The sequence below is a fragment of the Gallinula chloropus genome, assembly GCF_964237585.1.
Source record: "Gallinula chloropus genome assembly, chromosome: 8".
NCBI classification, from domain to species: Eukaryota; Metazoa; Chordata; class Aves; order Gruiformes; family Rallidae; genus Gallinula; species Gallinula chloropus.
This window is the reverse complement of record NC_140093.1, coordinates 11480090-11503757: the sequence shown is the minus strand read 5'-3', so window position 1 is coordinate 11503757 and position 23668 is coordinate 11480090. Positions and strand designations below refer to the sequence as shown.

The following is a 23668-nucleotide window of genomic DNA, read 5'->3' as shown; positions in this document are numbered from 1 at the left end:
CAGATTGGATCAGAATCTTTCTTTTGGCTGGCATAGATTTACATCAAGCCAGATGACAACCCTGAGATGCTCATTAGCCTGTGGTGTCAAATTATCACTCCTCAACATTATCTGCTGTACCCCTAGCACGAGGCTTAGCAGTTTTATTGCATATGCAGAGCGTAAACTGAGTATTTGCATCCTGCTCTGGTTATTTTCTTGACTTTAAAACCTGTGAAGGTGGCTGTCACTCTAGATACAATCCTTTAAAGCTTTTCTTGTCCTCCTTTTTCCCATGATCCAGGTGAGGGGTCGGGAAACATATGAAATGCTACTGAAGATCAAAGAGTCCCTGGAACTTATGCAGTACCTTCCCCAGCACACAATTGAGACCTACCGACAACAGCAGCAGCAGCAGCACCAGCACTTGCTCCAGAAGCAGTGAGTATGAGTGTGACATGCAGTGATCTGTGCAGTGAGTATGGTGAGGTGGGGAGAGAGAGGAGAGACACACAGAAGGTTTCTGTTCATGGGGATGTGGTGCTCAACCAAGGGCCAAGCACTTGGAGTACGGTGTTGGTAACACCATTTCCAATGGCATAGCTGCTTGTTAAGTCCCTGGTTAAGAAACTGAGCATCTTGCCAAGTTTCTGGTCCAGATCATGGGGGATTATGAGTGTGAGATTCAGGTTTCCTGACCTGTGCAATGGGACAAAGCAGTCCTTCCTCAAGTGCAAAGTCCCTTTCTATTCTCTTGTCCCACACAATTCACCTCTTGGCCTTGGAGAGTGTAGGAGCACAGGCTTGGTGCCTGATTTCTGACCTCCAGCTGGAGCCCAGGGTGCACCAAGGCAATGCTCTTGAGCAGCCTGTGGACAGCATGTGTGCCCCCAAGCTGGGGAGTGCAGGGTGAGGATGTTCTTCTCTTGTCTGCTCTGTGGGAACAGCAGTGACCATAGAGCATCTCCACACCTTCTCCTGGGTGTCTACCTGAGCATCTTGCCAAGAGCATATGGAGCCAGGACTGTGAGCAGCAGTTCAGCCAGGTTCTCACCCCACTGTTGTGTATCTCTGGTGTTGTTGGAGGGCTGCTGTCTCAGTGGTTTATACACGTTACAGGCTCTTCAGCTATAAATTGGGAAGCTGAAAACCTGACAGCAAGGATGAATCATGTAAGAATTGTGTGGTGACCAGTGGGCACTTCAAAAGAAAGACTCGATGCGTGTACTTCAATTTGTATTTAAAAACTTTATTCTGTCCCTGAACTCTCCATGTTGAGCATGAGGAACTTTCCATCTGGGCAGGCATAGTCCCTATCTGAACTTGGCTGGCAGGGCTGTGCCAGGATTACTTTGTGTGGTGTAAGTGGCAGGAGGATGGGGAGCAGAAGGGCCAAATAAGTGTCTGGTTTCCATTTTCCCGTCCGTTCTGAAAGCTTTGCAGTTAGAGACTGGGTCAGAGGATGACTTCCCAGACAGACTGTAAGCAGTGTCACTCATGGGCATTGCTTCACCTGCTGTATCAGGTGGCAGAAAATAGCTGCCCGGGCTGTAGGTAGCCACCATCGGTAGTGCTTCGGATCTTATGCGTTCCAGCTGGTAAGCTCACGTGTCAGGAGGCTGTGGGTATAGCTCGTTCCTCTGCAGGGGTTAGCATGAGGCCAATGCACCACATAAGTCCCACTTGAGCCTGTAGGGATTTATTTTGGTGCCTTGGCCTTGTCTCAGGACTTCTGCAATACCATGGCTTTCTGCCACATCTCTGCATGTGTTCGCATTTCGACCTGTGTGTTTTTAGTGTCAGCTGGAGTCTTGTGGAGGTGTGAAAAAAGCCTTGTGCCAAAATGGCTTGAGCATCCAGGAGCTCTGGACTCTTCATCGGGGCACTCAAAATTCTCGTTATCATTTATTTTTATCGGTCATCTGTGTTGTTTGTGCATACCATACCCTGTATTTACTGGCTTCTAGGCATTGTGGCCTTTGTGCACTCAGCTGTGTGGCTTCAAAGCTCTACCTGAACTACAGCCGTGTCAGTTGAGAAGCGGTTTTGTAAGCAGAAATGGACGGCAGCAGATGACAGCTTTCACTTGGCGCTGACAGTTGCTTTGCCATAATTACTGTTTTCATTCTTCCTGTATCAATAGGATGGCTTCCTGGCAACTGAAGTTGGTATTTGTGTTACCTTTAAGACCAGTGTGTACGAGTCCAGCCATTTCATTTAATGAAACTTCTTTTGGCACGTCTCCTGGCACTTTTCCAGTTATATGCTCATTTTTCTCAGTTGCTGAGTGTGCTCAGATACTGGGGAGAAAGATCAAGAGCTTTTAAGGATGCCAGAAGTGGAGAGAAGAATAACTTGCAGTGTTTGTCCAGAGCTGCTGCAGTTGTCTCTGCCAAGAGCTTGCCACCAAGCAAGGCCCTCTGTGCTGAAATACGTGTTCAAGCAATAGCTTCTTAAGTGCAGTTGGATTCTGGTCTTTTTAGTTGATAATCCAGGGTATGAATTAATTTCTCAAGGAACATGTTCAGGGCGAAGAGGCACTTAGGCTGAAAAGACTCATAGACACAATTGCATGCATACACACTTATCCCCTCAAAAAAATAAATGTAAAGGAGCTTCAGGCACCTATGAGAGAATGAGGAGAGAAGAATTGGTTTGGGTAAGAGCAACCTTGCATGAGACCAGCATTGCATTTGGCAGGCCAGCAGATATAACTGTCTGGCTATTCTGGAATGAAAAGGATTAATCTGGTGACAACCAGAAAGCTTTGTACGCCCCAAGATGACCAAAATACTTCTATGCTTCACTCTGTACCAGACCACAACCTTTCTCTGTTTCATCTCCTCTCTCTGCTTGCTCCCTTGTGCATGGTTTTCTCTTATTTACTGTTATGCCAAATACCTTCATGATCATAGGTGGGAAGGTGGGTGTGTTTTCTGCAGTTTCTAGTTTTCCTTTTTCACTGCCAAATCCTGGGGCCCATATTTCTAACAGCAGTGTGCATGTTTATTTAGAAGACTTCCTTTTCACTGCCTGCCACTGTGTAAAATACAGATTTGCCAGGAGATCCCTGCTACCGGAGACACCAGAGCTGGCCTGTGCTTTTGTGGGCTCGTTATCTAAATGAGAAGGAATTCACCTCACAAGTGAGGTATTTTAGAGCTGAGCTACCCAGTGTCTTCAATCTCCAGCAGAGATGGGAGCTGCAGGGATCCTGGTGCTTGCTTTTGTGGGGAGGGAGCTGGTAGGGAAGGTATTCTTCATACCTCCACCTAATTATTCTCACTAGTGGTGCGGAAGCGAATAGTGGGGTGTTTGCATGGCTTGCCTTTGCAGTGCTACCATGCATTGTGAGCTCCAGCCACTTAGGCAGTGTTCTCCCTAGAGAATTGCAAAGAAGTAAGCAAGGAAAAGTGTGGGCTTAGGTATATGAAGCCAGCTTTGCTGACTCCAAGGATGCAGTGCTTTCTCATCAGCGTGTGGCCCCAGGGACCCCTTGGCTGCAGTGCAGGGGGTCCCATGGCTGCTCTGAGATGTAATCAACACAGTCCTTTCACAGTAGGCACCATTCTCTCTCCCTAGCACCAACTTTTGTTTTTTATGTAATTAAAGTTTGAAGCTGGCTCAACAGAAGCAGCTTTGCTTCTTTTCCCCTTCAGCTGGGTGCTTTTTCTGTCCTGAATTTGTCACTGGGAGCAGAATTGGGACACTACTTGCACCTGTGAGACTGGGACACAAGTCGGATTTCCCTATCAACTATTTGCTTCCTCTTCCTTGCCAAGCAGTCACTTGTACCTGGGGCTTTCCAGCTTTCTAAAGCTCCCTGCCACTTTCCCTCATTGTAGGTGCTAAGACAACTGCTTTTCCCCTCCTTCAAAGCCTGTACTGTGATCATGAAGGTGGAAAGTGACACTTCCTCTCTTGGTGGCTGGTGCAGGGTCCTGTACATTCATCTTTTTCTTTTCTCTGATTCCTTCTCTACAGTCTCCTTTCGGCCTGCTTCAGGAATGAACTCACGGACTCAAGGAGAGACCTTCCCAAACAGACTGATACCATCCTAAAACATTCCAGCCCCCCAAACCCATCAGTATATCCATAAACAGAGCTGGTGGTTGCTTTGCCCAGCTGGCGGGACTAGGAACAGTGGGGCAAATACACAGCCTGGTAGCAACCAAACAAATAGCAAGAGCCATCTCCTGAAGGGACTCAAGCTTTGCAAAAACAACAGACACTTCTACAGACCTCTTAGCTGTAGTCTGTAGTGTTGGGAGGTCAGGAACCACGATGTCCTCCGTCTTGGTGTAATGTTTTCTTCCTGTTTTTGTAACCTGTTGATATTCTTTCCTGTTACTTCTGTATTTGTGAAACTCGGTGGGGTTTCTCTGAGCAGGTCTCAATTTTAAAATGCCTCTTGTCTTGTTTAAATTAAGTGTCCATGGGCTGCAGGGTGGGGTGGGGGTGGGTGGTGTGGAAAAGGGTTGGGTGTGTTTAGACAGTCAGTGATAGTCAATTTGGCCTGGTTTAATGCTGGTCATGCAGTAATAGCACAAATGGCTGAAGTGTTTGTACTGCTGGACAGAGGGAGGTAATAATTATGTGAATTGGCACTGGTAAGAAATAATGATTTTTTTTTTTCTTGTAGAAAGGCCTGCTAATTTGGCATCACAAGCTGTTTCCCCTTATTTCTAATCATACAGGGACTGATCTAAAACATAAACTTCAGGAAAGACTGGGGTGACTTTGACTGTACCAGAACCACTGGCGTTAATCCAGCTTTGCTGAGCTTGGGAAGGTCCCCCTGACTCCGAGTGGTGGGCTGAGCAGCTCGAAGTTAATGTGAGGTTGGAGTGTTTCTGTGTGATGATATCCATGTGTGCCTAGTTTCCCTGTCCCTTTGCAGCTGAGGGTGTAAGAGTAGGGTGTCCAAAATTACTCATTGACCTACCTGTGTGAGAGGGTTGGAGCTTGACCCTTTCCTGGCAGACATTTTGCAGATACTAAATGTTGCTTTATTTCATCAACCCTACCATGTTTTATCCCATCATTAGAAACATCACAGTTCAAAGGAAAGTGGTCCCAGTGTATGTTGCAGTTGACTCAGACAAGTGGTCTCAGGCCATGCCAACCTTGTCCACTAATTCTGCAGCCAGGGGCCTTTGCTTTTGCTTGTGTCCATAAGGTGCATTCTGGCTTAGGAGTTCCTCAGGAGACCATTTCTCAAGGGCTTGTAAATCTTCACATGGTTTGTATCAAACTCCAGCTTTGAAAGCTGTTTGTATGGGGCTTGACAAAGTGGATTTGAATCCTAGAATGGTTTCTGTTGGAAAAGACCTTCAAGATCATCTAGTCCAACCATTTGTTGGATCTACTTCAGGTCTTCCTTACAGAGCATTTAGTTTTTTCTGTTTTAGTTGTTTCAATTTTTATACAAAAGCAATATTCACTCAGCAGATATCCCACCTGATCAGAATACTTTGGAAACATTATCTCTAAGCCCAGACCAGCATGAAGGAGGAATGATCAACAGGAAAGTAACATGTCATGGAATGACCCTGGCATTGTGGATAGCATTAGGTGTGGATACTGGCAATGAGGGTGGACATGATGCTTATTGGTGGCTCTCCCCACCAGGAGGTGTTCAAACATCCTTATGTAAAGAACAGCCCCTATTGCTGGTAGAGAAGTGTCCTTCAGCCCACGTTCTGACAATGGCATCTCTCCTGAGGAACCCTCCAGTGTTCAGTGGCTGCAGGAGATAGAAGTATTACTGAAGGTACACCAGGAACTGTGCTCCCTGCAGGCTGGTGTCTGCCAGGATCAGCAGTGGTTGGGGAGCAGAGCTCAGATGTAAATACCAGTGATCAGCAGCCCTTGGGAAACACAGCCTGGATCAATACTGATGGGGACCTCCCTGTACCTGCAGCACAGTCCATGCTGGATTTATCTGGGGCAGGTGCGTACCCAGCTCTGACACACTTGTTAGGCAGCCTGAAGAGAAGGTGACTCCCAAATGCTGAGCAGGACTCCTGGCCACCCACCAAGCAAAAAAAGCCTGATGCAGTGGAAGAAGATTCTTATCTCTGAACATCACATCATCTGCTTCCAGGCAGCAGAGCTGTGATCTGAGCAGGTGATGACTCGTACTAACACCAGCTTTGAAAACCATATCCCATCTCTGGGTATCTCCTTCATTGTCTTAGCAAGACTTGTTCTACCATAGGAGTCTTGAGGAGGGCTGATGGAGCAGAGCCCCAAAAACTATGATTAAATATAAATAACTAATTAAGCATGAGCAGTGACTGTTTCATATGGTTGCAGCTCTACCATTGTTTCTTGTGCAAAGCTAGCCAAATCAAGTGCCTCTTTGCCTGGAAACTCCAGGAAGTACTTCAAGATCTCAAGGCAGATAACTTTTGCTCTGTGCCATCTCAAAAGAAAGACAATACTATTCCGTTCTCTGTGAGAGGTGGGAATCCAAACTGCAAATGCAGTTCAGATATAGGATTATGCTCAGTGCTGTCAGTCTGTCCTTTCCATGGAGGTTTATTCCTGGATCTTGGCTTGTCTGCTTGTGGGTGGCAATACAGGAATACTGCAACAGGTACCTAAAGGTCTGCTGCATGGCCTGTCCACTATCAGGTTTGAGGAGGGAACCCACCAGAATTTACAAGGCATGGGCTGCCTGCACCAGGAGATTCCAGTTTATGCTCCAGTTCATCACCTGGTCTGACCTATAAACAAAAACCCCTCATGTACCATGATGGGCAATACAGCACCTGGGACTTGCACAAAACAAGAACGTAAATTATTTGGATCCCGTTCTGATTTATTTGCCTTGCCTGTAAGACAATGATGATTGTGAAACTGGTCTTAATGGTGACTTGATTTGCTCTCCATCTTACAAGGTGGTTATCTCAGAGGATGCTTATTTTTTTAAACAAATAAGCTGGAGATGGAAGCTTTGTAGTCTGTCCTGTGCAGATAAAAAGAAAAAATTTTCCCAGCTGTCTTTTGTTTGTTTTCTGAAGCCCCAGAGATGACAAAGCAAGACTTTTTCTTTCGAGGAATAACCAAGTGGACTAATTGTGCCTTATCAGTCAGTCAGGTCATATCAGTCTATGTCAACTAGTTAATGTGTATCCACTCCCTGTATTATAGCTCCCTTCCCTGGAGAGCAGATTGCATCCACTACTTGCCTTGGGAAATTCCCATAATTGAAATCTAAGGGCAGGAATTATCACCACCCTTGTCCCTGTGCTGTAGTTGCTGTCTGCCTAGTCACCATCAGGGCTCCTCCTTTCCATGCTCCCAGTTAGTTACCAACCTTACAAACCACTTGTGTGGTTGGAAAGAGACTCCACTGCTTGCTTCAGAATAGCAGCTGTTGGAGATGTGAAGAGAAAGGGCATCTCCCTGCTGCTCAGTTTCCTGCTTCACAGGTATTCCAAGTGGCACAGTGCAATTGAGTGTCATCTGTGTCCCTTGTGTGCCACTACTAGGCTATGTTAGTGACATCCCAGCATTATGCAGTCCAGTGGGGAACCTCACTTGAGGAAAATGTGGTCAGTGGGCATGTTGACCATGTGTGAATGTGGGATGGAATCCTTGCTGCACTTGCTGTGGCTACAATAAGGACAGGCAGGCCCAGGATGGGAGAGCTTTGATTCCACTTGGGTCTCTACATTGTGTCTCTAGGTCTTCAGGGGTAGCAAACTGCTGGCACGGGGCCTTGGGTGAGATCTTAAATTCTCTTGACTCTGAGCTGCCCTATTCTTGCACTTAATGAACCTTTGATATAACTTGCATTAAGGCTGCTTACATGATGGTAAGCTCATCTGTGAATGAGGACTTGTCTACTGAATCAGGTAATTGATCTATCCAAGCACTTTCCTACCTCCAGTGAAGGGCAGGCACATAGCAAGCTGGGAAAGCTCAGAATTATGTGTGACCTCTGAAACAAACTGTGCTTCATATGTGGGAGAAGGAAGCTCCTTCCTGAGCTCTTGAGATGATCAGTACATGCCTTGAAGCATGCGAGGCAATTGCCCTCATGGGAGCTTGCATAACTGAAATTGTCATTGGCTAAATAATTGCATAGTGTCTTGGAGAGAGAAATCAGTTGCAGAATGTGACTCAGTGCCTTTCTTATCAGACTGTTCCAAGAAGTATAATAGGCTTTTAATTGAAGTCCTTATACCTTGATATTAAAATGCATTTCATTGGCATTGATATCAAAGAAATGTTAATGCTCCTACTTCTAATCTTTCTTGAGACATAGTAAGTATAATTTTAATGAAAATCACTGTGCATGACATTCTTATACCTGTTTTTTAAACAAAGAGAAAAAAGCAATATATTTTAAACGAATCCTCAAACACCATGTAGTCTGTGTGTTTAATGCCAAAACCATTTTCTTGTGTTTCTGAGGCTGTTGCTATATTGATGTGTGACATTAATTTTCAATAAAATTTTGCATCTTGGTTTATCTTGGGACTTTTCCTTGGCTAGATGGCTTTCTCTAGACCTTTTACATGTCTGCTTGTGTGATGGAATAGTTGGTGGGTATGAAGAAAAATACTGCTGTTTCCTGCTTTATTTACTTGAGCTTGATTGTCTTAATCTTGATTCTTGTGAGTATGAGTAAGAACAGAGTCCTTAAGGTCTATGCTATAGTATGCATTTGTTTTGTATAGGATAGAGTGCTTTGGATTGGCTTATGTTTGCTTGTTTCCTGTTTTCTTTTTCTTACCTCCTAACTAGGTTTGCTGAGATCATGGCTGGTGGTGCAGAGTACAAGGGTAGGCCCTCTACTGACCTCCCGGGAAAATTTTGTTTCATAACAACAGTGAACCTGGGGGGGGTAAAGCTTTGAGTTGTGAGCTCTCTGAACAAATCTGTCCTAAGCTTAAACAATGCAGCTAAATCACTGTTGATTTGATTTGGACTTTCACTGTGTATGTGGTGACCTCCTCACTTGCATATCATGCAGATTTTGCCCTGGGACACTACTCAGGTGTGTATTAATTTCAGCTTAAGCTCAGGTGTCTGAACCTGTAAAGTAGAAACATTAATTTTGATCCTAAATCCAGAAGCCTCTTAGGTTAAGGGTGGTGTCAACCTGACTTGAATTTCATGGATGGCCTAGACTTCTATAATTGGTGAATTGAAACCTCAGATCTGAATCATTCCCTTCACCCTGAAAAGTTGGGTCTAAAATTCATGGCTTGGTTTCATTTCCCCTTGGGAGCTGCTGCCAGTGTTAATATTAATTTGTGAAGCTTCTTGTGCTTTCCACTTCCTTGAGTCTATGAAGTTTGCTGGATCTTGTCCTGCATCTTCACTGCCAAAGGACAGTTCACACCCTTCTGTACCTCCTGTAATTGTGTAATTAGGTAAGATTTCTTCGGGGCCTTAGATACTCTAGCCTGTTAGCATAGATGTTTTCTCCACCCAACACTGCAAATCTTTAAAGTGCAGGAAGCTGAAGACTATATAATTGTATGAAACTTGACCTTAAGTGCTAAAGGCTTTAATAAATTATCTAGGAATAAGCCTTTTCTCTCCTTTACACTTTGCTTATTTGAAGTAATGAACTATTCTCTTTGCATAGGAGAAAAGCCAGTTCCCAGGAATTGGTGTAACCAGTTATACTCAGACAAAAAAGTTTCCCAATGGGAAATAAGAAGGGAATGTGCCCTTGCACGTTCACTGCAGGGTCACCGTGGTGTGGCTGGGCTCTGGCGAGCCGGGTGAGCACAGTTTCCGAGGGTATGCCATGTTGGGAAGCAGGTCTGCTTCCACGGTGCCTTTGCCCAGTCTTGCAGATGCCCCTGGTGTCAGAGAGAGAGAAAACCTGGTCTCTCGGGGCATGATGGTGCTCTGCCAATTGTGCTGTTGGACCCACTTTAATGATCATTTTCTGCATATCCCACATAAGACCCCTCTCCAGATGGGATACCGCAGCCGTAACTCGATCTGGGAACTGGGCTGCCGTTCAGAAGCTGTCTGGTCTTCAGGCTCTGGATCACTTACGAGGCGGGATTGCAGCTGGGACCCTCGGGGCTGGGCAGGGGGGAGCTTGCCAGCAAGCTGCTCTGGCCCAGTTCATGGATATGCTGGATGGAGTTTGGGGCTGTCTGGACTTGAGGGAGGCTAGGGCTGTTGTCGAGTGGTAGTAGGAATCTGATACTCTTTGCAAGCAGTCTGCATGGTTTGGATACCAGTTTCTCCTTAACACCAACGAAAGCTGCATGTCAGCATCCCAGGCACCTCTGACCATCTCAGTAGTGGTCTCTAAGGTGTATGGAGTCAGTCTGGAGCAAAGCTCCTCTGGCTACCTGATAACAACCTGATTATACAAGTAACTAGGAATCTTGAAGAAACCAAGGTGATAAGTGTGATCGGATCTGAAAATTATTTCTGCAGTCAGGCTTTAGGGGTAGTTAGGATGGTTTGAGATTATTTCCTTAGTTCTTGTTCTTATGAAAAAGGCCTGACCATAAGGAGAGCCTACCTTAAAAATACTCTGAGTTTTGGTAGCTGTTTGCTGGCTTTGCGTATGTTCTTTTCAACTGAGACACTTACATAGAAACTTTTCCTTAAATTAAAATTTTGATGTGTAAGTGAAGCTTTCCTATGATGGTATTTCACCACTTGTATTTTTTTTTTGAATGCAAACAGCTGGTATGATTCCTGTCCTAATGCTTCCTTGGTTTGCAGGACCTCCATGCAGTCGCAGTCATCCTATGGCTCCAACTCTCCACCACTCAGCAAAATGAACAGCATGAACAAGCTGCCTTCGGTCAGTCAGCTAATTAACCCCCAGCAGCGGAATGCCCTGACCCCAACCACCATCCCCGACGGCATGGGAACCAACAGTAAGAAACCCTTGCTCCTTCTCCTGATCTATGCGTGCTTCCTGCTAGTCTGGGCAAGGAGACTTGGCACCTCCAAGTGACTGCTGTTAGTCTGAGGAGCCTGGAGTTGTTTGCAAGGAACCTGCAGAGTCAAATACTGCTTACTGCTGTGCCATGGGGCAGGCCATCTGCCTTTTCCAGGCTGCAGTACTCTGCCCTGAACCTCACGGGGTGAGCAGAGCTACTTTTTGCTGCAGACCTGGCTGGCTGCACAGTTGTCTGTCTTTCAAGACTTTTTTTTCTTCATCCTTTCCCAGCAGAAGAGATGCAAATGTTGACAAACTTGGTTCAATCAAGACATTTCTTAGTTTCAAAGAACATATCTGCCTCTCGCAGTTTTGGAACTTGCTTCTTCCTGGCTGCTGAAGAGTGCCCAGCAGCCGTGTAATTCCAGGATGACAGACATGGTTTTAGGGGCTGAGTTTGGTACTGTGTTTTGGGGATTTTAATTTTTTTTTTCTTGGTGTGTGTGTTTTTGTTATTTATCTATTTCAAAAGCACTGGGCTCTTGCCCACACCTGTTGCTGATCCCCTTTGGGTGCTCTTGGTGTCTCTGAAAACAAAGCTGTTTGGCTTCTGTATTGGGTTACTCTGCTGGCTCCATCCCGCTCCTCTCCCGTGGCAGGGAAAGCCGAGATGCCTGCGGCTTGCTTAGATTTCTCCCCAGCCTGCTCGTTCGGGAAGGCGACACGGCGGCAGTGCTGCCGACAGTTGCCCCAGCAAGGGGAGAGCTCCTGAAGGACTGTCTGTCCTAGTGTGGTCACTGCAGCCCTGCCTGAGATACCCCGTGAGCTCATTCCATGCGGTGCTTTGCAGGGGATTTAAGGCTGCTTCTGCTGCAGGTGCTGTCCCTTGGTGCTGTGCTGAGGGGTTAGCAGGGGTCCATGGATGCCCGTGTAACAATGTGCTGCTCCTTCTCTCCTCCAGTTCCCATGATGGGCACCCACATGGCCATGACCAGCGACATGAATGGCCTCAGCCCCACGCAGGCGCTGCCTCCTCCTCTCTCCATGCCTTCAACGTCCCACTGCACTCCCCCTCCTCCGTACCCTACAGACTGCAGCATCGTCAGGTGAGCAGGAGCAGGCTGCCTGGCACACCTTTCCCACCCGCAGGGAGCGGTGGCTTCGCCTCAGGAGCCTGAAGGGTTCTGCCAGACCTCTCACCCTGTTCTCCTGGAGCCTCAAACTCCCACCTCTGAGCAGCTGAGAGAAATGGGGACATTAGGACTGCAAGAAAGATGTGGGATGCAGCATCTGTCGGACTGGTGGAAATGAGGGCACCAGGCAATCTTCCAAACATTTCTTTTCTCCTTTTTGTCCCCTTTGGCCACTCAACAAGCCGTGGCTGGGGTCAGAAGCCCCTCTGCCCTCCATGAGGTTGAACAGGTTGAAAGATGCTGCCTATAAAGGAAGAATCTTTTACACTTAGGGAGGAATGTGTTGATTTGAAGTATGTGTTGTGTGCATGATGTGTTTGAGCCTTGCTGAAGCCCTCTATCTGTGCAGCAAGCTGATCCACCTTCTGAGTGGAGTGACATAGCAGAAGGGTCCACATGAGCCTTCCTGCCCCAAGATTCAGGTGGTGTGGCAGCAGCTTTTGACTAAGGCAAGGTGCTGTCCTGAGGGTTGTCTGCTAGGAGCCAAGCTGAATGACTCCCTCATTTGTTTGATGTGGTAGTGATGTGGCTTGCTGGCCTGGGATGTCTTGGAGAAGGTCAAGCCAAGGGTGAAAGCTTTGGTTCCTGTTGCTGCAGGTTGGCTGAGTATTTGGTTTTTCTGTGGTTTGGGCTGTTGCAGCCAGGGTGATCCTTTTTTCTTTCTCCTTCCTTCCTTCCTCCTCTGCAGCTTCTTAGCGAGGCTGGGCTGCTCATCCTGTGTGGATTATTTCACGACCCAGGGGCTGACCACCATCTATCAGATTGAGCATTACTCCATGGATGTAAGTAACTCCTCACCATTTCCTTTGTTTGCACTCTTGGCCCTGCTGTAGGAACAGGTCAGAAATCCAGACTCAGTCTTTTTTTTTTTTTAATTTTTATATGATTAGTTTAATTTAAGACTGTTGCATGTAGAGAAGACTTAATGTGAGGTGAAGAGAGGCTGGACTCAGGGCCAGCATAGTAACCGCCTTGCCTGGCAGAGAAAGTGTATCCTCCCCACCACTGTCCAGTTTAGCCCCTGAAGTGGCCCCAGCCCACGTGCCTGTTAATTCTGCAAGGCTTGGTTTCAGTTTACTGGCTCTGAAACACCTCACTTGCCTGCAGACAAGTAGGCTGTCGGGAAGTGATCTGCGTTTTTCACTCCCTGCTTCTGTTCTCTGGCCTTACCTTAACAGTCTTCCCTTGCCACTGGCATCTCAGCCCTGATTTATCTCTTGCATGGCTTTTACTGTAGGGTTGCTGCTATCTCTCCTGTGCCGCTGCTCTCCTTGGAGCTGGCCATCCCATTTTTTTTTGCCCTGACACTTTGCAAGGCTGTGGTGCTTTTGCTTCCTAGCCCAGGCTGCCTTCCTCCTGCTGCTGGTCTAATTAGAAAAGCTGACCCAAATTAACCAAAGCTGGTTGCTAATTTTTTTTTCAGAAGCTGATAGGACATTTCCCAGTGTTAGGTAAAGTTACACCCAGGTGCTGTACCTGTGCAGAGATGGTGGGGCCTCAAAGTCCTCGTTTGCTAAGGCTAGGTTTCTGTTCTTAAATTTTGGTTATGTTCAAGCAATTAGAGGGCATTCCTACAGAGTCAGGCCCAGAGCTTCAGATACTGGAGATCAAGCTTTGATTCTAAAATCAGGCTTGGAAATAAACATGGAAGTTTTCAAAGCTGCTGAGTTTCTGCAGCCCAGTGTCCCCCACTATAGACAACCAGTAGATCTCCCTGAGGTTGTCTTGGAGGCCTTGAATTCCAGCTAAAACTCTAGCTTTAGGTCACCTTCTCTTATGCATGAATGTGTGTTTTGCATAGCTTCCAAACAGACCTTGTGTCACTAGTCCTTACTGCCTCTTGGCTGCACATGCTTGTCCAGAAGTGAACCATCACCTTTGGGATTAGTGGTTTGTCTTCTACAGTACAGCATGACCCTCTGGATTTTAGCAGCTTTTTGGGTTAATGGGCATTTACAGGGTGGCCCAGAGGTTGCTTCTACTCCTGGAACCCAGGTTACCCGGAGTTTGCCCTGTTAATCCCTCCCCCTTGCCTTGCAGGATCTGGTGAGCCTTAAGATCCCGGAGCAGTTCCGCCACGCCATCTGGAAGGGCATCCTGGACCACCGGCAGCTCCATGACTTCTCCTCCCCTCCCCACCTCCTGCGCACCCCCAGTGGCGCCTCCACTGTCAGCGTGGGCTCCAGCGAGACCCGGGGAGAACGGGTCATTGACGCAGTCCGCTTCACGCTCCGGCAGACCATTTCCTTCCCACCCCGTGACGAGTGGAACGACTTCAACTTCGACATGGATGCCCGGCGCAACAAACAGCAACGCATCAAGGAGGAAGGGGAGTGAGCTCCGGACCCTGCTCCACCCTGCCTTGGCCACAAACTGCTCAGCCCTTCATTTGTCTTCCTTCTGCTTGGTACTGCACCCCTGGACAAAGGGCGGTGGGAGTCTTCTTGTTCACTCCTGCTAGTTATGCTCTTGATGGTGTCTAGGTCATGCTCCTGGACTGTGACCTCCACCCCAGCTCTTGTGAGGGGAAGATCTGAGCGAAGGGGGAAGGCGGGTGGTGTTCCCTTGAAAGCTGTTGACCTTCTCGAGAAGGCCACGTTCTTGTTTCGTGTTTTTTCTTTGGGGAGAGGGCTTCTTTTCTTGACTCTTGAATTCTAATACACCTTGTGGGTGTCTTGACCTGCAAATGTGTATCTCTCATCCAGCAATTCCACTTTGAAAAGTAGGAAGGTTAAAATATTTTTTTTTAAAAGCCAAAAAATCCCAAAACCCAACCCCAAGAGCAAAAAGCTTAAAGCTGCCAAACCCTGAACTCTCAATTCGTCCGAAAAATAAATGGGAATCGGTCTGCTGAACGTTGCACTTAAACAGCCTCTTCCCACGGAGCTGAGTGCTCTGTTCATGTGTAATATTCTCCAGCGGAGACAGCACATGCACTTTGCTGGGCAGGCCAGCGCTTAAGGGCCACCTGCAACCCACTTTCTCCTTTTCCCTTGCCTTCTCTGGGCGGGGGGGAACCCAAACTTGCTGTCTCTTCTTGTTTTTAACTCACATACTACATCCTGGTTTGCTTGTTTCAGGATATAAACACAAATACAGCCGTTGTTCACCCTTGACTTCTCTCCCCCACCCAACCTTTACTCATTCTGTACTACTACTGACATTTAAGGTAGAGAATTTGGCTTTGCCACATATGCAGCCTGGTTAGTTTAGCATAAGGTTTTGCCTGCCTAGCCTCTAGTTGAATGGAGGACCAACTGAGAGGTGCACACTTATTTCTAAGGCGTCAGCTATCTTAAACCCAGACAGTCTTTAACTTAGACCAAGCTAGATTGGATTCCTGCCAAGTAAAGTAGAACCATCTTTAGATATATCTGTAATAGGCTGGAACCTGTTGTGGTTTGTTGCTGGTGACTATAGACTAAGTGACAAGCATCTAGAAGTGGAGAATAAGAAAGAAAAATAAATTTACAACTGCCTTGGAACTAAGGACCCACCTCCTGGTAATATGAGCATTGCTACTGCAAAAAAAGTCATGTTTACATGAGAAATCGATTTTTTCTCTGTTTTTTTTTCTTTACTGGTTCTACAGCAGCTGTGCTCTGAGGCATTTCCTCTGACTGCCAGTGGTCCTGTGGGCAAGTAACTAAACGGAGTGTGTGTTTCCACATTTATATTGACCAAGGTAGTGAGACTCTAACATATATAACACAAACCTAAAAGGTGAGAAGCTCAGGTCAGCATGGGCACTTCCAAGTTGGCTTTCTTTTTTTAACAGTAAGCCTGACTCTCTTTTTTGGTTGGGAAAAGATGGAAAAAAGCAGCTTAAATGACTTGTCATTATACCTTACTACAAGCAAATAATCTCGTTTCAATGCAGTGGCTGTTTTCTGGTCCCTGCTGCGTGTCACGTATTTCATTTAAGTCCGATATTGTTAGCATCCTCCTCCATCTGTCGTGCCAGGTCTATATTGTGTTCAAAGACTGCCTTTTGGTAACTGTGCAAGCCTATTTTGGATAGCTCTAAAAGGTAATGCAAGATGGTTACCCTGTAAAGAGTGTGTATATAAATATTTTTTTGTATGTGTAATTTTTGTTTCCTACAGCATAACACGCCAATTTTTATTTCTTCTTGGGCTACTGGATCTGACAGAACCACAATAAAATGTTGTTTGTTTTTCTGTTTTTTTTAATTATTATTTTTATGCAGAACGCTTGCAGTACACTTTGTAATGAACGACTCATCGGAACAAATATATTTGTATTTTTCATACTGAGGTTCCTGTGTTGCTTTGCAGTTGAGGGGGGGGGAGGGGGCAGGTACTGAAAGCCTGATTTATCATTTTATTTTGTAACACTTCAAAGAGCAGCGTCCTAGATTTCAAAGTATTTAACATGCTCAGTGTGAAAACTTCATGCATATCTCTTTTTTTCCCTATATGCTACGAAAGTAGTAAGTCATCCTACTCTGGGCTCCATCCAGGACTCAGTTCAGCGGGGCACTGTTAGTGCAGGTAAAGTGTCAGTGCGGGTACTCTGCAAATCCCTGGAGGTGTGGATTAGGTTGTGCTCTTCTCGCCTGCATGGATCTGCATCTCCATTGTGTAATCCTTCTGAGCTGCTTCAGTATTGTACGAATATTGATGCAAAAATACTGTCATTTTTAGGAACTAGGAAGCTTCTGACTATAAAGGTTAATGCAGTTAATGCCGTGCCTGGAGTCTGGGTGCAAGAGCTTCAGTATCTGCTTTTCTACTCAGCAGTGAGATGGAGCTCTTCTGCTGCATCACTAATAATTAAAATACATGCTGTGAAAACCTTATTTCTACTGTATACCACTATGGAGCCCACTTCTGTATAACTGGAATCTTCAAGTGAGTTTGAACTGCTGTAGCTTTTACCCTCCCCTGTAGAGCTGTGATTTTTTGTTGTTGTTTGTTTTTGTGTTTTGTTTTGATACATCAAAGCATATGGGTTAATTGAGCTGAGAATCTGCCAATGCTTGTAGCAATGACAGTGTTGCCTGCACCAGGACCTGTGTGTTTTGGAACACCTTGTTGTTGAAGTCAATGAAAATAAAAGCCAAACTGAAAATAAGACTGAATTCCCAAGCAGCTTCTTTTCTTCCCTTTTTCTTCCCGTGCGCCTTCTGGGAAATGAAGAGGAGACTTTGCTGCTGCTTTCTCCTCTGAGCATCCAGGGCTTAGCGTGGCCTTTGCCTACATGTGCAGTTTTTTCATTCCCACACCATCCATGTGTGTTCTAAGGTGCCATCACACACCCATCTGCCTTTTTACCAGCAGATCACATGGGTGAGCCCCTGTGAGCTTTCTTGCTGCAGCCCCTGTTTCTTCTGTTTCTGAGCAGGGCTTTAGGGAAGGCTCAGTGTTCAGTGTCCTGCTCAAATATGATGAAGTGACTGTTGTGTGCCCTGGGTGGGAGAAGGGAATACGTGTGGTGAGCAGACAGCGTTGGTGCTGCCCTTTCCCACCTCCACACTGGTGAAATAACCTTGCACAGCCATCTCCTCCATGCACTTGGATCTTAGAGAGGTTTGTCCCCCTTATTTAACTTACACCAAAGCCTTCATGCATCACCCATGCATCTTCTCCCCTGCCAATGTAATTTCCTTTTTCTTTGCAACTCAATGCTTTTTCCACAGATTTGAAAGAAGAGCAGCTGAGTGGCTGCCCTGAAAGTGATGGAGTGGCCTCCTCCAACCAGAACCTTCACTGTGTCACTGGACAGCTTCATTGGCAGCCCAGCTTTGTCAGTGGTTCTTGTATGGGGCCCCATGTGTGTCTCCTACGGTTTTCCTGGGTTATGGTTGGGGGAGGGGGCTTGGAAAGGAGGCAGGGGGGTGGGGGGAAGGAGTAAAATAAAAACCAGCAAAAAAAAAAATAGTCAACCAAACCCACAAATATCTTAAGAGGAGAAGATTTTCCTTGGGAGTTAAGTTTCACGTTTACTATCAGGGTTCTTTAGTTCTGGTCACTGTTTCTTTTCTTTTCTGCCAAAGGATTAGAGAAGTATTTGTCCCTGGATATCAATATCCAGAGGCATCAGTCCCCTGATTCCACTCTGACAGTCAGGCATTGTTGAATGTGATGTTAAAAACTTGTATGTTGCCCTTAAAGAGAGAAGTGCTAACAACTGCAAGGACTTGCTGCTGCAGCTGCTGGACTCCTTGCCTTCAGATGAGCAAACTGGATCAGGTAAAATAGGATTCTGGTTTCCATTAACCAGGTAAGCTTAAAACATGTTTGCTGATGGTTGTAGTTGTTGTCTTCTGTGATCCACTGCTGGAGTAGGAACTTTTGCATTGCTTATCTTACAGCAAGGGGTTCAGTGCTGAGGAATCCCAAGCTGGCATTCCCTGTTTTGCCCTCCACTCATACCCATTGGAATTTTGTCTTTGGATATCAGGATGTTTCATATGCAGGCATGAAGTTTTCAGGGCAGGGATCCATCACTAGCTTCCAGCTGTGTTTTGCAAGCCTGGGTGGGCCCCTGAGGACGTGCATGCCCTACTATGCTGTCTTCTGAGTGTGCTGAAGCTAGCAGTCTCCTGGAATGAAACTTATCCGGACACCACAGAACTTGGCAAATGTCCGATTGGAGCCTGTGAAGGGTGTCTTGCTCATCACGTTCTTCCTGTCCTGTGTGGTTTAGCAGAAACCCCTTCCCTCTTGATGGCAAAACGTCCGTCTGCACTATGGTGGGAGGATTGCAGGACCTGGCCTCCCACTCTGGTTCTTTGCATATTGTTTCTCAGCAGGGAAAAAAATCACATGGGCAGCTGAGCCGTAGCACCGTGCAGGGACCTGGGCTGTGTGGCCGCCTCTATAAAACGTGTAGCTTACATCAATCGCTGTGCGAAGGTTAGGGAGGAGCTACACTGGGCCAGTGCTTTAATCCCACAAAGCTCCCTTGCATGATCTGCTCCATGGGGCAGTGATGCGTGACAGCTATGGAGACACGGAGCATGGCTGCCTGGGTACGGGCTGTGCCTATGCTGGGCCTTCACCAGGCAGGTTTGGCAAACAGCCTTGCCTGGCTGTCCGGCTCAAGAGGGTGGTTTCGGGGTCCTGTGTAGTTTTGTCTCTCAGAGACCCATGGCAGCGGTGAATCATCTTCCTGAGTGCACAGCAAAACTGGAGGCTGGAGTTTTACAACCAGATAGACAGTCCATGAAGGTGAAATAAAGTGGAAGGAAGTTAAACCTTTATGCTCTGTTGGCAAGGGCTGGCTTCACCCCAGCTTGCTTCCCTAAGATTAAGGAGCCAAAATTTTGCTCAGAGGCATATGGCAGTAGTCATTTGCTACAGCTTTGCTTTCCTGATCTGGGCCCCGTGGTCCCTTTTTCTTCTGTGCTCATCCCCTCCTAACTGTGTACCCCATCCCTGCAGCACAAGGCCCTAACATCAGTGCTGTGGAACCAGGTGGTTTTGGGTTCTGTGTGTTTCTGTTAGTAGGTGCCTGCCTTTCAGAAGAGAAGTTGTAGCCTCTCCGCAGCCTTCTCCATCTGCCTGTGGATGTTGCAAGGTGCTGGGCAAGAGTGGCCATGTGCTTCCTTGGCTCAAACTGGAGTGAGTCCTTTTCTTGGGGGGTTGGAGGGATAAGCTGCTTTTGTTAAAATGCTTTGACTTCCTTGTAAACACTCGTACAGTGTCACATGTTTTGTTCTTAGGAAACACCAGCTCTGCCTTCAAGAAGCAAGCCAGGTGTCTGGGACTACTGGTGAGTAAAAGCAAGGCTACATAGGAGTTGGGGTGCAGGAGACACAGGATTCAGGGCAGGGGGTGGAGGGGCCCGAAGCTGCTGCCTCAGCACACAGGCAAGCACCGAGGGCATCTCTGGGGACAGTGTGCAGTGCCTGTGTACCTGCAGCATTGAAGCTAAGGGCTGAAGGGTCACAACTGTATCTGAGGATGTTGCTTATGCACGGCATGTTTCCACCTGTGGCTGCAGTCACAGAAGTATCACACCTTGCTCCCCTGCCACAGCAACTTCGCACAGGTCCATGGACAACGGGATTTCAACCTCATAGCTCCCTCCAAGATGTAGTGTTTGGTGAGGGTCTCCATGCACCATTCCTCCAATGGTCTGTCTGCCATTGCGTGCACTGCCCTTTGCATGCAGTGATAACATGACCATGGCAGCCAGTGGTTTTTTTTTTGGCTGTGCCACTTCCCTGGATGGACAATGGGGATACATGCTACAACAGGAGGTGGTTGCCTTCTGACATGCTCAGCAATTACTCACAAGCAGCTGGGCTGATACCAACCATTACAGCATGCAAGGGAGATGCTTACACTGTCTCTCCCAAATGCCTGGGGTAGGAGATTAGGCTCCCTGCATCATCAGTAGCAAGCAAGTCCCTGGGGAGCCATTCAGAGCATATTAGCTTCCCACTTTGACTCATGCCCTGGAAGATGTGGTCTCATTATTGCCTGCATCAAGGCCAAGGGAAGTGTGTTAATATTAAGCAGGACAGCTCTGTCCATGCAATCAGCCTTGCTGAGTTCCTATGGCTCATGGCTGCACTGAGAGAGACAGGGTCACGGCACAGCCATGTGCAATCCAGTGGGAAGTAACTGGCCGCGGGGCTCCGTGTGTGGCACAGGAGCTGATGCAGGGTCTGAAGAGAGAAAGGGAAGAACTGAAACAATAAACTGGCAAGCCTGGGGAAGAAACGGTGCTTTTCCTTTCCTGCTTCAACTGCCAGCGCTCTCGAAATGAGTGTCTAGAAGCAGACTCTAAAAAAAGAGAAAGAAAAAAAGGTACAAATCCAATCTGGCATTAAATAAAAACTAAAAGCTGAGACAACGGGAGAACTTGCTGCGCTGTAGCCAGGGCGCTTCCGAGTGCGCCATCCCCCACCCGCGCCGGTTCTTTTGTCAAGGGGATTTTGCCTTCGTAACAAAGAAGAAGGATGAGGGCGGCGGCGGGGCCGGGCCGGGCCGCGCTGCCCGGGGAGCCGCTGCCCTCTAGCGGGACCCGCTCGGGCTCGGCGCTGCTCCAGCGCGGGGGCTGCTCCGCCGCCGGCGGCGCGGAGGGGATGCGGGGACCCGCCGCAGCTCTGGGTGGCTGTGGCCGCTGGCCTGGCTGATGGTGCTGACCCTCTCCCTGCCGTGCTTGCCCCCACAGGCGGGGGCAACGCGAATCGCTGAGCTCTCCGCCTACAATTACCTGCAAGGAAGGTGTGGAGAGGTGGGCGATGGTCTCTTCAGACAGGTGGCAGGTGATAGGACAAGGGGAAAAGGCCTCAAGCTGTGCCAGGGCAGGGGCAGATTAGATGTTAGGAAAAAGTTCTTCACTGAAAGAGTTGGCAGGGCCTGGAACAGGCTGCCCAGGGAGGGGGTTGAGTCACCATCCCTGGGTGTGTTTAAAAAAAAGGGTAGATCAGGTACTTAGTGATGTGGTTTAGCATAGGATGGGAATGGTTGGACTCGATGATGTTAAAGGTCTTTTCCAACCTTGTGATTCTGTGTGAGCCCCTCAGCCCCCCGCATGGCTCCTGTGCTCACAGCGTGGGTGCGAGTTTTATCAAACTGCCTTTTTCAACACCTTTCCCCTTACATCCCACATGCAAGAGCAGTGCCAGCAAGTCTCTGTAATTTTGTGTGGCTGGAATGAGCAAGTGATCTATTGGTGTTTCAGGCCAATTTCTACTCTTGGGAAAGCTGCTGCTCTCCTGCCCTTTGCTGTGCACCTAGGGAAGCCCCAGTGTTGTGCCCATGCCAACCAACACCAGCACAAATGACAATTTCAGATGAAGACCAAAAGCCATCTCCTGCCAACCCAGGAGACAACTGCTGTCACTCCAGCCAGCTCTTGGGTGCAGGAAGTGTGAAGCTGTGCCTTTGGCTGGTGAGCTTCTGCACAGAGATATCTCCAGAGCAAGGGTCTACCCACCCCAGAAGGCTGTTCAGAGATGCATTTGAGGCATGAAGCTCTGCATGGTTACCCTGTGCTGCAACACCCTGCAGCCACGGCCAGCGTGCAGCAGCACCCTTGCTCTCAGCACTGTGCCCGAGGTACTCCACCTACCTACCCTCCATGCACACAGAGCCACGGCTGCAAAAGTCCTCTCTGCCAAAGCGATGCACGTCTTTTCTTCCAGCCGAGAAAATACCACCGTGTATTTTGCAGGGAGCACACACCACAGCCAGGAACTCCCACAGCAACACCTGGCTGGAGCATTGGTGGCCAGCTCTGGGCTCCCACACTGCCAGCCAGCTCAGCCAGTCTGGGTGGGGAGCCCGGCACCCTGCCAGGACCGACCCGCCTGCGGCACCCAGCACCCTGCTGTACACCTGCGTGGCTCTGCAGGGTGCTGCTCAAAGAGGGGGGGCTCTGCCCTGGGGCTCCCCACAGGCTATTGGCTCAGAGACCTTGAGCTGACTCTGGTTCAGGTTGCTGGTGTGTACTTTAAAGGCTCGCCCTGCTCAATTGGCTCATGTGAGGTTCTGCCTGGGGTGTGGGGGGGCAAACATGAGAGCAGCCCCCCCCCAGCGCTGGGCAGGCACCTGCTGCAGTTCGAGGCTGTGCCATGGAGAGAGGTTGGAGCTCCCAGGGAGAAGCGAGGGAGCTGGGGAGGATGTCAACTGCCTGGGCTCGCAGTGGGGAGGGGTATACAATGCTGTGGGTAGTGCTTGTGTGGGATGTGGGCTCCAGGGCTGTGCTCTGCCCACACTGGCTCTCTGCATGACACCCAGGTGTCCCAATACTTACCCCTACCCTGGTTTCCAGGTCCCAGCCCAGCTTTCCTGGCTGGGCTCACCACGGTCTGCAGAGAGACCAGAAAGAAGAGTGCCCAAACAGCTCATTTGCACACAAAGGTGTGGGCTGGATGCTTGGTTCTCAGGTGTGGTCAAGTGCTTGCCAGGTGTTTCTTTTTGGCTGTTCAGCATTCAGTCTGAGCATTTCCAACCACTCTACAACCTGGCTGCTTCCACTCTTTATCTGTGCTTTCCTTTCTCCCATCAGCAGCTCCAGCAGGTCTGAAAGGGAAGATACCAGGGTGGCTCATAGTTCCTTTGGAAAGGTTTGGGTTTTTTTTTCCAGCCCTGTCCTGGGGTAGTGAACTCTGGTAAGATGTTTTCAAGTTTTTAAAGAGAGCCTCTGATTTCATCCATTTTTTTCCTGAGCTTCCTAAATAGCACCCCAGGGAATCTGCTGACTTCTTCCTACTTTCTTCCTGAGGTTGCTTTTATTTGTTGGCTGTTGTTTTGCTATGTTTTGTTTTGCTTTCCCAAGCCCCTCTGTGAGCCTCTTGATTAATTCAGCTTCTGAGTCCTTGGAAATCACTTCTGAAGACATTGCTGAAGATTTCTACACATGTGATCCATCTTCTTCTTGGCTGCACAGCCCTCGGTGCTGGAATTGTGTAAGAAATGTTACAACAGAACCTAGTACTCTGTAGCAGGAATGTTAGGAAACAAAATATTGCACAGTGCTGTGTGAAAACCTCTCTGATTAATTGGAGGTGTGGGTGGCTACACAATTGCATCAAATTATCCATGCACCATGGCGAAATGCAAGATAAATGCAAGATAAAGGCATTGATTTCTTATTCCATGGACATGGTCAAACAGACCATGCTGAGCCT

General features: G+C 47.9%; 1 protein-coding gene across 7 annotated transcripts in view; it reads left to right on the top strand.

Moving 5' to 3' along the window:
• The window catches only part of TP63 (tumor protein p63), a gene marked incomplete at both ends in the record, with an annotated part of 101230 nt that extends 86839 nt beyond the window's left edge, over window positions 1–14391 (top strand). For 5 of the 7 annotated variants that reach the window (XM_084267647.1, XM_084267646.1, XM_084267650.1 and 2 more), the window contains 5 exons: window positions 284–420; window positions 10699–10856; window positions 11823–11967; window positions 12743–12836; window positions 14095–14391. In XM_084267647.1, the coding sequence (XP_084123773.1) occupies window positions 284–420; window positions 10699–10856; window positions 11823–11967; window positions 12743–12836; window positions 14095–14391 (831 nt within the window). Of the gene's footprint in view, window positions 1–283; window positions 421–3963; window positions 4079–10698; window positions 10857–11822; window positions 11968–12742; window positions 12837–14094 lie in introns of those variants that run through there. The other 2 variants (XM_084267651.1, XM_084267652.1) reach the window with 1 other exon arrangement.
• Window positions 14392–23668: the final 9277 nt, after the last annotated feature.